The following is a 17,421-nucleotide window of genomic DNA, read 5'->3' as shown; positions in this document are numbered from 1 at the left end:
AGGACAACAGAACCGGAAATCACCAAAATAAAACAAGTGTAGACGAAATCACCACATCCCCACATCGAGATACAGATCTCAATTCAATAAGCTGAACTTGTCTTATCATGAATAGTTCCTTTTAACGAGTTAACTGTTCTGTCCTTGATGTGTCACTCTTCACAGCAGTCCACTCTAGCACTCCTGTGATTGGTAGCCCTTGGACGGCCCCTCCCTCGTCTTCAACAGCATCCAATCCATGGGCTCCATGTGCAAACTCCCACTCAGACCCCTGGGAAGCAGCACCCGTCTCCTCCAGTCCTGTCAACCATGTGTGGGACAGTCCGACAGATAGAAGTAACTTTCAGAAAACAGTTCCCTCATCAGTATTCATTAACATTTAAAACTTTTACTTCTACACACTTCTTAATATTCAACTGTTTTATTTTAACATTCAGATGGCGATGTGGCTGATCCATTTGTTGACCAGGAAGAGGAGAAGCCAAAACCGGAGGTTCCTCAAGTGTCCTCCCCTCAACCTGCAAGTCCCACTGGTAGTGTGAAGAACGACATGAAGTGGCACACAATTCAACATTAACATATAATGTTCAACATTTAAAACATAAAACTGACAAAAAAAGGATGCATCCTTAAAGCGAGAGTTAAAAAATAGCTAATGCAATACTTAAAAAAGATCAAATTTAAAGTACAGAAGTGTGTAAATTAACCTTGTTCGTATGCTTAAGTTCAAGTCCATAACTAAATATGGCAGTAGCAGTGCTGATGGTTAGGGGACTTTTTTGTTTACTTAAGATGTTATGGCAGTGGGAGTAAAAGAGGTCTGAAAATTGTTTACAATAAAAAACAGGGTCTTACAGAAGTAATATGTCCTCTCCTCAAATATTCTTCATTCCACTAGGAGTACTGTAAATAAACAGCGCAGTAGGACTAGCTAGAGCATACTGTGGTGTCTTCAGCAATATGCATAGCAAAACTTTGTGGTAAAATTGTTTTAAATGTATTAAATGTCCCAAGGATGATCACAGTAGCATGAATACTTGTATAGTTGTATGTTTTCTAGAACTGTGGTGTAAGCTGTCTGTCTCCCCTTTGAAAAAAATTTTCACAGAAATTTTGAACTGGTTTACACACATAGGAGTAGAGCCACTAAGATTTTTTATGCTGCCTTAATGACACAGAAATAAGCACAAGATTTCCGCCCGCCAATAGCTCCTCTTTTGCAACAAATCTAAAGAAATTTCTCTTAAGTGATGCAGGAATTAAAAGGCCCACAAATTTTACACAGCACCATTTAACCATTCCTGCGTTCTGTTTTTCTTGCAGAAGCTGAGCTGTTTGGGGTAAAGATGGAGTCCGACCCCTTTGTTGAAGCAGATTCTAAACCAGATCCATTTGGGACGGACACGCCAGTGAAACCCCTGGTAAATGGGCGAGAGTCATCCAGCCCAGAGATGTTCGACCTATCCCGGCTGGCTCCTCCGCTCAGCGCCCCACCCACACGTGTGTGTCGAACCCCAGAGGCCTTCCTGGGACCCACAGGGGCTTCACTTGTCAACTTAGACGCTCTGATACCGTCTAACCCCCCTAACAAGACGCACAACAACCCTTTCCTCTCAGGTAAATGACTGCACAAGAATTTGCATGCTTCTTAAACAGAAAATTCTTGGGCCTCCTTAGCTGAAGCTATGCCTGCTGAAGAAACAGGCATGAGCTGAAGAAGAAACTAGAAGAAACTAGCTGAAGAAATCTGTTTTTAAAACCTTCTTGCATAGTGTTTAAGAAGGTGCTGACATTCACCAAAGTTTTATCTGTGATTTTTTCTTCGCTCCAGAGCAGCAAAAGTGTAAAATGTTTAATTTGGACTGATTAGCACTACTTTGAGGCATCAGCCGTTATTATAATGTGCATTTTAATTCAGTGTCACTCACTTTAGAAAATTGACTCCCCCCTCAACCAGTTTAAGTCTTTTTTTTTTTTCTTTACTCATCTGGAATGCATCCTTTTCTTATAACAGTATGTTGCATGTTCTTTCTGATGAAGCACTGTCTGCACTGTTTGATCTAAACCAATAAATGGAGTATATTTGATATTCACTATTGGTGCTGATAACAGGATTTAATCATCCTCTTTGGTGTCATTTGAAGCAGCATACATCCACTTTAGAACTACTGAAATATTTAAAGTATTGTGACTGGTTTTACAGTTTATTTCAATTTGGGTGTTGCTGACATTTTTCCTCCTCTCCTCTTACTCCTGTTCACCTTCTGTGTATGCACACTGCCTTGTAGTCTCATGCCCTTATATGGGCTTAAAAGGACTGTTTTTTATGCTAATTACGAGATACCTGCAAATGCTTCCAGCTTTCAAGCACCTAGCATTCATTAACCTCAAGAACACAGGTGCAAGCAATTCAGCACTTTAAGAGCTTAGTCTTAGAAAGATATTGGTGAATGAGGCCCATTGTTTATTATTTCTCTTCTTACTGCTTTTTCTACTTCTTTTCAGGTCTGAGTGCTCCGTCTCCAACCAACCCCTTCCACTGCGACCAGCCTCGCCTCACCCTCAACCAAATGCGACCACACTCCACGTCCCCTCTGCCCCCCCACATGCTCTCTTACAGCCCGTCGCTGCCCCTCCCTCTACATCACCACCCACCAATCCTCCCCTCCTCTCTCACACAACCTCCTGCAGGACTCCTGGACATTCCTTCCAACCTCCCGCAGCCCCTCCTCCCCCTCTCTCCCCGACCGGCACCTCGCACTCAGTCCCAGACCCACACACACAGCCACAACCCCTTCCTCTGAGACCCCTGCACCAGAAAGAGTCAACAAAATTGACTCTTTCTTTTTGGATCAATCTATGCTGACGACGATGAGATTTAAATGAACCTGGACTGAACCATGGATTATGTTCTGATGTCATTGTGCACACTTGAATCGGATCAAACTTGGACTGGATGTATTTGTGTCCTTCTGAAGACACATCAGCTGCTATATAACCTGAACTCTTGAAGCAAAGCTAGCTCACGAACACACATATGCACTCAGGCGCACATGAACACAAACACGCACACATCACCAGATGAACAGGGTGTATCCTAACACTCCCTTTGATGCCTTTTCCCCATCAGCAGTGATGACTAGAAGCATCCTCCAATTACACACACAACTGCTCCGTTAGGGATAATTCCACAAATATGATTGTCCACCATCAGGATCCTTACCGCTGCTGCTTCACCGACAAGAGCATGAATGCATCCCACCCCTGAGAAACAAACTTTTCTGTTCTGCTGAGCATCTGAAAGAATTCTTCAAATAATGGGTCAAGGTTGGAGTCATTATTGTTGCAAAACTCAAAAGGGCATTTTAATGTTTCAAGAGAATGACTTATTGATTTGAACTCTGTTTTTTCTTCAACCTTTTTCTTAAAACATGGTTTTGTGCTCAAAATGTTTGCTTGCTCTCACATCTTCGGTTGCTTGCTCACATTTCCTGCACTTGTGCTCAAAATCATTCTCTTCTTAAGTGGGTTGCTTCTGTTTACTTGTGAAGCTGCCCCTCTCTTTTTTTTTTCTCTGCACACTTATTTCTTCTCTGGGATTTTTTTCTGATAAACCAACCACTAGGAAACAGGTACAGAACTTACCAATCACAACTGCTCTGCTCACACAGTCTAAAATCAAAGAGGCAGTTTTGAGCACAAAGCCAGGCTTAAAGGAAGAGTTTAAATAAATTGAGTTAAAAATAAATGTCATGCTCTAAAACATATGCCCATTTTGCGGCAATAATGTATCTGTAGTCGAGTCGTATCTTAAGCTTTTGTGGCCAAAGTTTGACCATGGACTTCCAATTGCATTAAGACTCAGCAGGGCACAACTTTTCCTCCCCCGGGCAAAAAAGTAAACAAGCCCACAGCCACCACACAGCATAGCCACTGCTATTTTTATCATACTACAGACACCACATTATCTGAAGACTAATGAATCACCTCAAAGTGCTGAGAAGATTAATTCTGTAGGATGGTGTCACACTTCTTGTTGTGCAAATATACATTACAGCACATTAATTAACTTGAATGTTCATGATTATTCTTTTTTATAGTGCATTTCCACCAAGCAGTCTTATTTGGTTCAATATGCATTCACTTGCGTCAAAAGTTGGGAGAGGTGCCAAAATAACTGATCCACAACATCATACTTTTTTGGCACTCTTTAGTTTGGGTACCAAGAGTACCTATCTGCTAAAGTGGAGCTTGACTCCCTTAAGCCCGTGATTGGTTGAAAGTCTTCACTTCCCTGTGCGACTGCAGCAATAATGGACTAACAGAAAATACACCATGTTTGTAGTGAGCTGAACAGCTCTTCTTCCATTTTGTGAAGAAAAAAATCGAAGTAAGCAAGTTACGAGTGATTAAGGCTGCCACCCTCCAGCTGGCTGGTCAATTAGTTTGTCAATGAACCCTAGTCCAACTAAAATCTTTTTTGGTCAGACAGTCATGAGGGCAATCAAGTAGGGAAAGAGGGCCAGTGGTTACGAATGAGGCAGTGACAGAAAGAAGATGAGATTTCCTAATTGGTTCACAGTGGTTACACACTAAAAAACTTGGAAATACTTTGACAACTTGACATACTTGTACATGAAGATGCAGGTTTTTGTTGTATTGATGTTGCGCTGCAATTTTCTTCTTTGCCACAGCCTCTGCCCCTGCTTCCTGTTTCATTCACCTATCAGCAAATATGTTTTATTAAGTCCCTTTATAATCAAATCAAAAGTTCTTAAAGTTTTTCTATATGTCCAATGAGCGGACATATTTTTATTTCACTTCAGTAAATATACGCTGCATGCTGTTTGGACAGTATTGTTGCAAATATTAGACCGCCAGGCTGAAAAAAGTGGGTGCTGTTAATTACTATCATTATAGCATAAGACAAAACCATTATCTATAGTTATATTGTATATAGCAGTAAGTAGTCATTGTGAGTGAATACAGAAATGATTTGACTTTAGGCAGGTGGATGCTGATCATCTCGAAGTCAGTTGTTATTTCAGTATAGGAATGGGTGGCAGTTATGCTGTGGTATTGAAAATAGCCATGGTATTGCTTTAATCACCATCATAAAGACGCTGTGTTATGAAGGAAGAAATTCCATTATAATTTTCCACCAGCAGCACCACTGCATGTGTGTGAAGATGCTTTAGAATTGATGACAGAACTTCTGTCAACGTTAACAGACCGATTTGACAAACAAGGAACACGTGCATATATACCTTCTCATACATACTCGTGTGCCACGGCACAGTGCTCTGGTCCTCTCTAAAGTCAAACTTTTAAATGTGCACCACTTGTTGTATTGTGATCCATGGCAAAGTGAGTTTAAAAACACATAATTCTTCTCTCTGGTTGTAGAGCAGTGATGAGAATTGACAAACTTCCTCAATAACCATACCTTCTGCGTGCTGCAAAAGCAGCAGGTACTGAAACCATCAGAAGGTTTTACTTATCCGAACCTCTTTTTATGTGACTTGAATTGAATCAGTGCTTTTTGGTTATTATAGGTGTTCAACTAGTCTGTAGCTTTATAAAATTTCTATAAACTGAGCTCATGGCTGGACAGAGCTTGGCATTGATACCAAAAAGGGAAATAAACAATATTTTTGGCCAGTCTTAATCTAGAATTAAAATTAGAGACAAATTAGAGAAAAACTTCATTTTATCCTCTGTCCTGATGTAACTCAGTTTCCATCAACAGTTTTTTATTGCACTATTTAGATTCAGTTCATGTCTAAGGGTAATGGAAACGCAGCCAGAGTAACTATAAATGAGTTTATGTGGAGATAATGTGAAGGTGTTTTTTTAACTACCAATTGGTTGGTTTGTCTGAGTTTACTTTCAGTTTTCCATTTTTCTTTAGCTGACTACAGCCCTTAACCTTGCAAAGCAGATGGATTCACCCGTTTCCGTGCAAAGCTCCCATCTGAACCATTTGGGCCCAGTTAGAAAATGACTCGACCAATCAGCGTCAAGGGGCAGTAATTTTCAGGCACAGCAGAGTCGTGACATAAGCAAGCAGCGAGAAGAGGCCGGTGCAGTTATGGTGGAAGACATTAGCATGGATGCTGTGCCAGTTTTATCAGAACTTGAACACATTTCTTCGTTAAAAAGAGAACAAAACAGCACTGAGTTGTTTTCTTTTCAACAAGAGTCTACAGTAGCCATGGTTCAGGGTATGCAGTTCTCTGTGGAGCTTACTCCTCGGTAGGGGCACCAGCTCGGTAGGGGCTACAACGTCACATGTTTTATTGCTCTGATTGGCTCGTAAAGATGTGACAGAACGTTCATCCAATCACCCTCCGGGTTTTTTTTTTTTTTTTTTAAAGGAGCTGCCCTTTCCCAAACGCTGTCTATGGGAGGTTTACCAGATGGATGTGTGAAACAAATTCATCTGGCATGTCAGGTTATATAGCTCCAGTAGTAATATGTCATCAGCAAAGGAGCCAGTTTTATAGATCTGGCTCTTCTCTTCAAAGAACAAGAGCCAGCTCCAGTCTAAGTGGCAGTTTTCTTTTTTTCCAATATGTAGTTTTGGCCTTATTATGTCTTTATTAAGAGGAGGACAGTGGATAGAGTCAAAAACAGGCATAACATGGTGGAGGAAAGGAGCCGTAGGCTGGACTTGAACCCGGGCTGTCCGCCTACATGGGGTGCTAACTAACTACCCAAGTTGCGCTACCAAAGTTGCAATACTGTGTCTAATTACTGAGCTGAGCCAAATGATCCTGACTGACAGGATCATTTGGATCCTGACGTGCCAAACTGAACCAAACCAGGCCGCTTGGTGAAAGCACATCATTCAAGTATTAATAGCAAACTTCACAAACCTCCCACCAGGAGGTCATTAGCCACACCAGGTAATGAGTGGATCTGCAGATAGTGATATGCACCCACTTCCCTTTGTAGCTGTTTATATGTGAGGGTATTTTTTAACAAACACTGCACTGTCTGCAGTGTTGTTCACACACTTCATTGTAAACTGAGGACAGACAAATCAAGTTTAGGTTTCCCTAATGTCATGCCCACTCATTCTAGCTCATTCATATGAGCTCTTTCTCCCCCCAGAAGTGTTTTAAAGTTATTAAAAGTATTACAACTACAATGTTAATAGTTGATCTGTCTGACAGGATAAGCAGACATATTTGATTTCTTTGATTCAAGTTGGGAAAAGTCAAAAACACATGATTGTGTTGACAATGATTGAAAAACTCAGTCCTGCAACATGTTTCACTTCGCAGGAAGTATTGTAGACATTTTACAGACTATTATAGTAATGGACAAAAAATCTATCATATGCATCAGTGAACTTTATATCTCATAAAGTGGCAAACTGACATTTAAATGTTTATACAACCTGATAGTTTTATGGTGCATGAGTTTTATGGTGTTCCATCTCATATCGCACAGCCCCAAATGAACTTTCAAACTTAGACCTACTCATGGTCAGCTGGAGTTGGAGCAATCTCCTTTCCTATTTCTGCTTGCATTGTCCTGAAAAACTTTGTTTGAGGTGTTTCTTTATACCACAGGTGTCAAAAATATTTTGTTCCATCACATTACACATCAAGCCAGAACATTTTTTACAAACAGAATTTCCAGCTTAGATCTGGCCACTTGCTATTGTAATTAAAAAGTGAATCAGACTCGGGCCCCAATCAGCCCTACTGGTTCTGCAGTCCATGATTTAACGTTGAAGAAGGTCCAAAAGTTTAAGACTTGTGCATTTGACTCTGTTTGAGAACTAATAGACTCAGGTTTTCCTCCTAAAATATACACGATAATGGCTCACTACATTGTTCCTTTCAAGCTTTTAACATCTCCTAAGTGAGTTAAGTTTCTGCCTGAACAAATCCCCCCAGCAGTGTCTAGATGAGATGTACTGGACTAAACCAGCCCTCAGTAAGACTTTAGAGTCTCATCCAGACCTACACTGATTGTTCCCTCTCTCCACAGCTGACCCACAATGCATTCCCAACTGCTTCATATTGGCACCATGGAGGAGGAGCTAAGGGGGGCCGCTTCGCCCTGATCCAAGCTCAGTTGATGAAAAGGCATTTAACAGGGACATCACTGATTTAATGACAAGTAGATGGGGAAGGAGTAGAAAAGTAAAGATTAGTCAGTTATTTTTATGTTAAAATCTGATCTGACATGAAGAGATTGTTGGTCATCACTGCACTGAACCCGGACCTGAATGTTAAATGCCTGCCCATAGATACACACAGGCTTAGTACATATGTATTTAACAGAATGATACCTATAAAGTATTATGAAATATCAAACCAATAAATGAATGGTGTTTGCATTATAACTCTGTGTTTTTATGATTGATTTATGGGTTTATGGGCATTTCCCCCTTTTGTCCTCTATTGCTACATGTTCACCCCTGAATGTTTCAGGACAGGCTGGCCCTGAAATCTTCAAGACATAACATTAACGGATATACCTAACAGCAGGAAATAGGTGGCAAGACATGACTTTAAAAGGTGGAAAAAGCAACCACATCCAATGCGTTTTATGGAAAAGTGCATACTTTCAAACGTATCAAAAGTATATGACTGCATACTGTAAAAAAGTCATAATCCTCATCATCTTTTTATGAATATTCACTATATTGCCAAAAGTATTCACTCACCCATCCAAATAACTGAAATCAGGTGTTCCAATCACTTCCATGGCCACAGGTGTATAAAATCAAGCACCTAACCATGCAGACTGTTTCTACAAACATTTGTGAAAGAATGGGTCGCTCTCAGGAGCCCAGTGAATTCAAGTGTGGTACTGTGATAGGATGCCACCTGTGCAACAAGCCCTGTCATGAAATTTCCTCGCTCCTAAATATTCCACAGTCAACTGTCAGTGGTATTATAACAAAGTGGAAGCGATTGGGAACGACAGCAACTCAGCCATGAAGTGGTAGGCCACATAAAATGACGGAGCGGGATCAGCAGATGCTAAGGCGCATAGTGTGCAGAGGTCGCCAACTTTCTGCAGAAAGTCAATCGCTACAGACCTCCAAATTTCATGGAATGGGTTTCCACGGCCGAGCAGCTGCAACCAGGCCATACATCACCATGTGAAATACAAAGCATCGGATGCAGTGGTGTAAAGCACGCTGCCACTGGACTCTAAAGCAGTGGTATGCAGCTCTCGGTGCTCTCTAAAGCTCTCTAAAGCAGTAAGGCGCGTTCTCTGGAATGACGAATCGCGCTTCTCCATCTGGCAATCTGATGGATGAGTCTGGGTTTGGCGGTTGCCAGGAGAACGGTACTTGTCTGACTGCATTGTGCCAAGTGTAAAGTTTGGTGGAGGGGGGATTATGGTGTGGGGTTGTTTTTCAGGAGCTGGGCTTGGCCCCTTAGTTCCAATGAAAGGAGCTCTGAATGCTTCAGCATACCAAGAGATTTTGGACAATTCCATGCTCCCATACTTTGTGGGAACAGTTTGGGGATGGCCCCTTCCTGTTCCAGCATGACTGTGCACCAATGCACAAAGCAAGGTCCATAAAGACATGGATGAGAGAGTTTGGTGTGGATGAACTTGACTGGCCTGCACAGAGTCCTGACCTCAACCTGATAGAACACTTTTGGGATGAATTAGAGCGGAGACTGAGAGCCAGGCCTTCTCATCCAACATCACAAATGCGCTCCTGGAGGAATGGTGAAAAATTCCCATGAACACACTCCTAGTCCTTGTGGAAAGCCTTCCCAGAAGAGTTGAAGCTGTTATAGCTGCAAAGGGTGGACTGATGTCATATTAAACCCTATTGATTAAGAATGGGATGTCACTTAAGTTCATATGCAAGTCAAGGCAGGTGAATGAATACTTTTGGCAATATAGTGTATCTTACTCATTTCACACATTCGACCATGACTTCACAAAGAATTTTTACTGGAGGGCTGGAAGGAAAAAGTCTTGTGAATTCTGTTTCTACACACACAGCTCACACTGAACATTTTGTGGAAGTGTGAAATTATTATGAGACACTAGGACACATTAACCTGACTCACTCCCTTTAAAGTGACTGATCTAATTCAATAGAGGTCCAGCCAACTGCTGCTAATAGTATCACAATAAGAAATGAAATGGATCACCTGAGTGTAGTGAATGTGTTTCAAGTGACTGTAGTATAAAGACACCTTTTTCTGGAAGGTCCAGTCACTGGTTAATCCGTACTCCTGGTTACCATCACACTATGAAGACAAAAGAACACACCAAGCAACTCAGAGAAAAGTTGACTGAAAAGTAAAAGTCATGGATGGATGTAAAACATTTTCTGGGCACTAAACATCCCCTAGAGTTCAGCTTAATCTACTGTATCATCAAGAAATGGAAGGAATATGGCACATGCATAAATCTGCCAGGCAGTCCTTGCAGACTGACTGTGTAAGACAGAGACTAGTGAGAGAGGCCACCAAGACATGTATGAGTACTCTGAAGGAGCAACAAGCTTCAGCAGCTGAGACTCTGCATACAACTGTAGTTCTGGTTCTTCACCAGTCAAGCTTTATGGGAGAGTGGCTTGTTGAAGAAAACTCATCTTAAATCTTAACTAAAGTTTGCCAAAAAGGCATGTGGGAGACTCCATGGTCAAGGGGAAAATAGTTTATTGGTCTGATGACACCAAAATGTGTTGTTTTTTTCACCATCAGACAAGGTGCTATGTTTGGCAGACACCAAACACTTTATATCATCATCAACACACCATCTCAACCGTGAAGCACACTGGTGGCAGCATCATGCTGTTGGGATTCTTCTCAGCAGCTGGCCCTAGAGGGCTTGTTAAGGTAGAGGGTGAAATGAATATAGGAAAATCCTGGAGGAAAATGTTATTCAGTCTGCAAGAGAACTAGGGCTTGAGAGAGGATTTATTTTCTAGCAAGACAATGACCTGAAGCATACAGTGAAAGCTGCACAGAAATAGTTTAAAGACAGCATGATGATGTCCTGAAGTGATTAAATTATAGAATCAACAAAAGGGTAAAACATCCTCATTTTATCTTGTTGCTCTGATCAGCCTGTTGTGAATGTCTCAGACGGAATATCCGTTCAGTTACCTTCCTTCGTATGGGACTTTTCCCTGATTAATGCAAAACACATCCATGCAATGAATACATGAAACAGTCTATCTGGCATGTCAGATTAACACTTTGTAAGACACTGTGAAAACATAAGGGGTCTTCCTCATGTCATCATCACAGAGTCTCTCCATTGGCACAAACTGACATGCACAAGTAAATGGTTAATGGATTTTTATACTTCTGACTGTTTAAAGCCCTTTAGCACCTCACATCACATTCACATGCTCATGCAGAGATGTTAGAGGATGCTGTGTAAAGTGTCCATAAGTGTTATCTATTTATATTGACACATTCACACACTGGTGCATATGCCACTTATGAGCAATTATTTTTCAGCGTCTATCCTCTTGTGCTTTAACATGTGGGCTAGGGAGCTGGAATCGACTAACAGACAACTGACTTTTTCGCCAAGTCATAGCTGCACCCTGGTCTGTATTTGCTGTAACTGTAATTTAGATATTTAAAACAAATCTTATCTTCATTTGGGACTTGTATGTTATCTTTGTTTTTTGTTTACTTGTAAATATGTCTATCTCTTTATCATGGTGCAGGCATCGTCAGTATCAGGTTAACAGGATCTGAAAGGTGGAATTCTATCACCTCTCCTGTTTAACAGGTATGAGTGGTTTCTCTCAACAGTGAAATGCTGGTAAGACTGGATACATGGTTGGTGACAGACTTTTTAACTAAGAATGCCATTTGGACATCCTGTCACCTTACAGTGCTGGCTTACAACAACTTCTGAGAATCTGCTTAAGTTATTGTGTGCAGTATGACATTAGGTTTAACAGTAAAAAGTGTCATAATGATAGTCAAAGTCAAATATGATTTAAAGCCCATCTTTCTTCATCTCTGATCAGGCCCTTAGTGTGGTGGACAGATTTAATGTCTGATGATGATGATGTTCATCATCAGTGCTGCAAATTAGATTACAAAGATGGACAAGTGCAAGTCACATGTTTGTTAACAATAATGTCTCTACTGTACTGAGAGATTTCATGTACAAATTTATGTGTGAACTCATTGTCCAAAGGTTTTACTAGAATAATCAGATTTATCGCACAGAGAGGACGGGAAGTTGGCACTTTTGACTATTTAAGAGCAGAACAGAGGATGTCATGGTGAGTTCTTTCTCACCACTAGGTGGCAATGCTGACCCAGAGAACAATAACTACTGCTGGCCTGAGGGAACATAAAAATGTCTCTGAAGCAACAAGGCAGTCTGGGCACCAAGGTTCAACAAAGTAATACTTTTAAGTTAACTACTGTAAGTGTAAAACTAAAGCAGTTTATTTCCCTGACACTTAAACCTTCTTGATTTATCACATTTAATGGTGACATCATACTCTTTTACACATTAAACACAGGTCCCATTGGTCTAAAAGAAGCATTTATCCTGTTCTCTAGTCAAAATATACAAAAGATCAAGCACCAGAGGAGCTTACAAATCAGCTCTAAGCTGACCACTCTGCTCCTTTATGCTATGGAGTGGCCCAACAAAGTACAGCTGTGCACTTCCATGGCTGTTGGTGGAAATAGATGGGTGGAAACTCCAGGTGAAGGACAGGTATTCATTAATAAGTCATCTCAATGTCACAGTGGACACAGATTCTAAACAGACCATCAGAGTTCATGTTTGTAGACACAAAAGAAACTGAGGAGTGGGTTAAGAAATGTCCTTCTGGGTTTTTTTTTATTTTATGCTTGTTGACAAGCAATCTTCTCCGGTGTTGTGGACAAAGAGCAAAAGAACACCTTTTACACAGGAAGCACACTAAACCACGCAGGTACCACCTTCACAATAAAACTCTCAGGCCCTGTAATAAAATAACTGTTATGTAAAAATTAAGACCATTTCCACAGGCAGAGGGGGATTAACTAAGTGGGTAACTTCACTCATGGTGCAAAAGTGTCAAGCCACAAAAGCTTTTTCATTGTTTTTAAACTGTTTTAAAGTAAACATGTTTACAGTATGTAAATAAAGACATCATTCAAAAACAAAAGCCACTCTAATACCAGGAACAGAAAAGAATTTTAACAGTCATTACTGCAGAGCAGGCTACATCACGTCACATTTAAATACAGTTTCCTCTGAGTTTATAGTCAGAAAACATGATCCCCAAGGGCATGTTGGGATAACTGTCTATGTTTTTTAAACCAGCGCATTTAATTTTGTCATTATAGTAGAACCTATATTTAGAATAATTGATCAGTTGATAGAAAGAAAATTAATTTCCAACTACAACCCCAATTCCAAAAAATTGAGGCACTCTGTAAAATGTAAATCAAAACAGAATGAAATGAGTTGCAAATCTTATAAATCCATGTCTTATTCACAATAGAACATAAACAACATACCAGATGTTAGGGTTACAACTGTTACAATTACAATTGTGTAGCATCCTCTCTCCTTTAAATAATAGTCTGTAAACTTCTACAAAGTGAGGAGGCTGGGTATGAATGGAGCATTTTAGAGAGGCAGAGTCTCTCAGAAGTAAAGATGGGTTCACCAATCTGCAAAAAACTGCAGCTAAAAATTGTGGAACAATTTCAGAAAAAAATAGAAAAGCACTCGGAGAGCGCAGACCTCCGCCATTAGCCCTATCTCCCAGTGAAGAATCCTTTAAAAAATTCCTGGATCCGTCCCCATGTGCCCCCCACCACGGCATTCGCTGATTACTCCCTCCCTGGAGGCGTGGAAACACAGTGAGGTAAAGCATTGGCTTCGCTACGGGTGCCAACAGATGCACCCATGGTCTCAACGGACGACTAGAAGTCATGGCAGAGGGTGAATTTTCCTCTATTCCTCCCAGCATTGTGCGTATTCTTGCTACAATTCGCTGTCTTTCACGCTGTTACGCTCCGACTCCTCTCCTTGACCAGGCGTGCGTCTTTCAAACTCTATAAACTCCAAAACTTTGAATAGAAACACACCCAAAAACTGCTGCTGGGATTGAAGTTACTCATGTCAGCCATCTCCTGGTGTAAAGTGGTAACAGTGCAGACCTTACTATTAGCCCTATTTCCCAACAGTACAGAATCCTTTCAAAAAATTCCTGGATCCAGACAGTGATCCGGGTCACTCCCAAAATCTAATCAGTTCTTCTTTTTGCCATTTCTGACATTTCCTGAAAATTTCATCAAAATCTGTCCTCAACTTTTTGAGTTATGTTACTAACAAACTAACAAACAAACAAACTAACCAACGAACAAGCCCACCTGATCACATAACCTCCTTGGTGGAGGTAATTATCCTTAACATAAAATTGTAAAGACTTTGAATATCCAACCATCTACAGTACATGATATCATCAAATGACTTAGAGAATTTGGAGAAATCCCTGTGCACCACAGATAAGGCCAAAAGTCAATATTGGATGATCTTCGGGCCCTCAGGAAGCAATGCTTTAAAAACAGGCGTCATTTTGAAAATAACTGCCAGTCTTAGGAACACTTCCGAAAAATCTTTGTCTGTCAACACAGTTTGCCATGCCATCCAAAGATGCAAGTTAAAGATGTATCGTACAAAGAAGACGCCTTATGTGAACATGATCAAGAAACACCACACTCTCTGAGCCAACGCTCATTTAAAAGTAACTGAGGCAGAGTGGAAAACTGTTCTGTGGTCAGATGAACCAAAATTGGAAATTCTTTTTGTCATGTTCTGCAAATTAAAGAGGAGAGGGACCATCCAGCTTGTTTTCAAACACACGTTAAAAGTCTGCATCTCTGATGGTACTGGGTTGTATCAGCGTCTATGGCATGGATAGCTTACACACCTTGAAAGGCACTATCAATGCTGAAAAGTATGAAGAGATTTAAAAAACAAAATGGCAAAAAGCCCCAGGACTGTTAAGTAGCTGAAAAACTACAAAAGACAAGAATGGGACAACATCCCTCAACAAAATCTCTGGTAACTGGTCTCCTCACTTTACAGACTGATGTTACATAAAGGTAAACATGGCACTGTCCATACTTTATTAGATGTGTCACTGCCATCAAATTCAAAATGAGCTAAAGTTTTCATGAAATGTTAAAATGTCTCAGTTTCGCCATCCGATGTGTGTTTTATGTTCTATTGTGAATAGATAGCCTAGAGTCTTTAAGGGGCCAGTGAAGGAAGAGCTTCTGGAGTATTTTCAGTTATTAATCCAAAAACAGCCCCAGACAAAGAACAAGTAATGACACATGCCCACCCTACTGTAAATACCTGAACTTTCTTAATTTTAATTGTGTTGCAACAGTAACTGTTAAAAAAGGGAATGCAGATAAATGTACACACCATTACACAGTTATCTTGCCTATGTATTTCCTTTTAGTATAATGAAAAAAGATTATTTGCCACCCAAAAAAAAAAACATTTTACAGTGCATTGAATAATAAAAATGCAGGACTCCTCTGTCTTTAAAACAATATAGTTGAGCGAGTTAAAGTTAAAGTAACTAAAAAGACATGATAGCTCTTCTTCCCTCTTGAAAATATTTCAGAATTAACATCACTCTGTTCCATCGGCAGCTTTAAATGAGCTCTAAAAAAGTACCAAGGCAGCATCCAGCCACCTCAGTCTCTTATCTGTGTGCAGAGCCATGTATTGCTGCAGAAGTCAAACAAAAATGAACAAAACTCTCTAAAAGGTCAAACACACAATCCCCAAAGCAAAACTAACAGAATCAAGGAAATCTAATCATGCTCATAACACTCTAACACGCTTCCTTTCTCTTTCATGTCCAGCATTTCTGTCCAAACAGAAATCAAGTGCAGCCTGGTCACAGATCTAAACAGCTGCAGTCTCGACCTCCACGTTCATTACTGACATTTGGCGATGATTTGATAGAGACATGAAGTAAACAGGCAGCAGTGACTGATTGTGAAATAGTTATGAGAGAACACAGGATATGTTTTTATTGCTTAACAGAGAGGCGCTGAGGACCCTAAACTGATATGATTCAACCATCAGAGTATTAAAATCATCATTTAGCTAATCATACATTATTATTATACATAACTATCTGCTTCTATCAGTCTAACTAAATCATACAAAAATCTGCTTTTCTTTACAGCCTCAATGAAAATCTCTAGGAAAGGAAAAATGAATGGAAAATTGAATGGTTTCTCCCCCAAAACACAGAAGCACAATAAATGAGTCATGCCTTTGTTAGCAATTTCCATATGAGTAGACAAGCGAGCAGTCTTTCCTCTAACTACCCCATAAGGCAGGTGTGAGTGCATGTGCTGTTGCATCTGGACAATCAGGCCAAATTCTCTCTTTTATCCTGAACTCAAGCATGATTGAATAATTCCTGATCCTGGTTTCGGTCCGTCGCTCCTTCTGGAGCTGTTGTTCCTGCCCCTCAGTAAAATATTAAGCGAATGTATTGATGCATTCATTGAAAAAAATGAGCCTACATTGATCAAGCTGCTGCTATAATGTGAGTTATTCTGCAGTGCATCTTCTCTATACTGTTTGGTGTCTTGATAAGACAGAAGTGTTTGTATTATGATATAAAATTCAGGACTTTATAAACACACCTCTGGAATTTAGCCAGAGTGCGAAGACGCTCAGTTGATGTACTTCTAAAGTGGAAGCACATAAACCAGCTTTTCCTAAATTTATCATGCTACAGCCAGGGGTGTAGCTAGAGACTTTTGGCCCCCAGAAAGAAAGTTACACAGGGCCCCCCTTAGCAAGTCAGCAGGGCAAAAATGTTTCGCTGTTTTTATCAGTGTCTATGCATTTTTATGTTTTTTTTTAAACTATAATTTCTCTTTATTAATAACACCTTTTATTCTATGGTAAAATTAAATTTTCCTCATATTTTTTTCTTCACAATAGTTTATGTGTTTATTAGCATTCCTGCTTTCTTCTTCGCCATCATCTTCATCTTCCTCTCTGTTCCAGCTTTCTTCTCCTCTGTCATCTTTATTTTGCTCTCATGCCCTGCTTTCTTACCTGAAAGCCTTAAAGCCATCAACTAAACCATTGTGTGCACTCACCTCTTTTTGAGAAGAAGTTTGTATGGAGTTGTTTCTCCTCATTCTGCCTCTGTTCTCTTTCTTTTTTTCTTTTGGGCACCTGATTTAAAGTGTTTAGGTGGAATCACTCCTCCAGTTTACAGCCACCTTTTTCCCCTCCTCCAGGCTCAGCTCTCCAGTGCAGCACTGGGTGGACTTTACCTTTTTGGACTTTTTTAAAGAGAGGAGAAGGGGCCCCTTGTATTTTATTTGACTCTAATACAAATTCCAGTCTGTTGAACAATTCTTTTAGTGACTTTGACTCAATCATGATAAT

The 17,421-nt window shown here is 40.3% G+C and overlaps 1 protein-coding gene across 1 annotated transcript in view; it reads left to right on the top strand.

The window, feature by feature from the left end:
- epn3b (epsin 3b) overlaps nucleotides 1–4,069 on the top strand; it is a 29,069-nt gene extending 25,000 nt beyond the window's left edge. Inside the window, exons 9-12 of the mRNA XM_041785860.1 lie at nucleotides 166–336; nucleotides 438–533; nucleotides 1,324–1,617; nucleotides 2,506–4,069. Of these exons, the coding sequence (XP_041641794.1) occupies nucleotides 166–336; nucleotides 438–533; nucleotides 1,324–1,617; nucleotides 2,506–2,804 (860 nt within the window). The 3' untranslated portion in view covers nucleotides 2,805–4,069. The remainder of the gene's footprint in view (nucleotides 1–165; nucleotides 337–437; nucleotides 534–1,323; nucleotides 1,618–2,505) is intronic.
- Nucleotides 4,070–17,421: the final 13,352 nt, after the last annotated feature.

Source organism: Cheilinus undulatus, linkage group 4 (assembly GCF_018320785.1).
Source record: "Cheilinus undulatus linkage group 4, ASM1832078v1, whole genome shotgun sequence".
NCBI lineage: Eukaryota > Metazoa > Chordata > Actinopteri > Labriformes > Labridae > Cheilinus > Cheilinus undulatus.
This window is presented reverse-complemented; position numbering and strand designations above follow the sequence as displayed.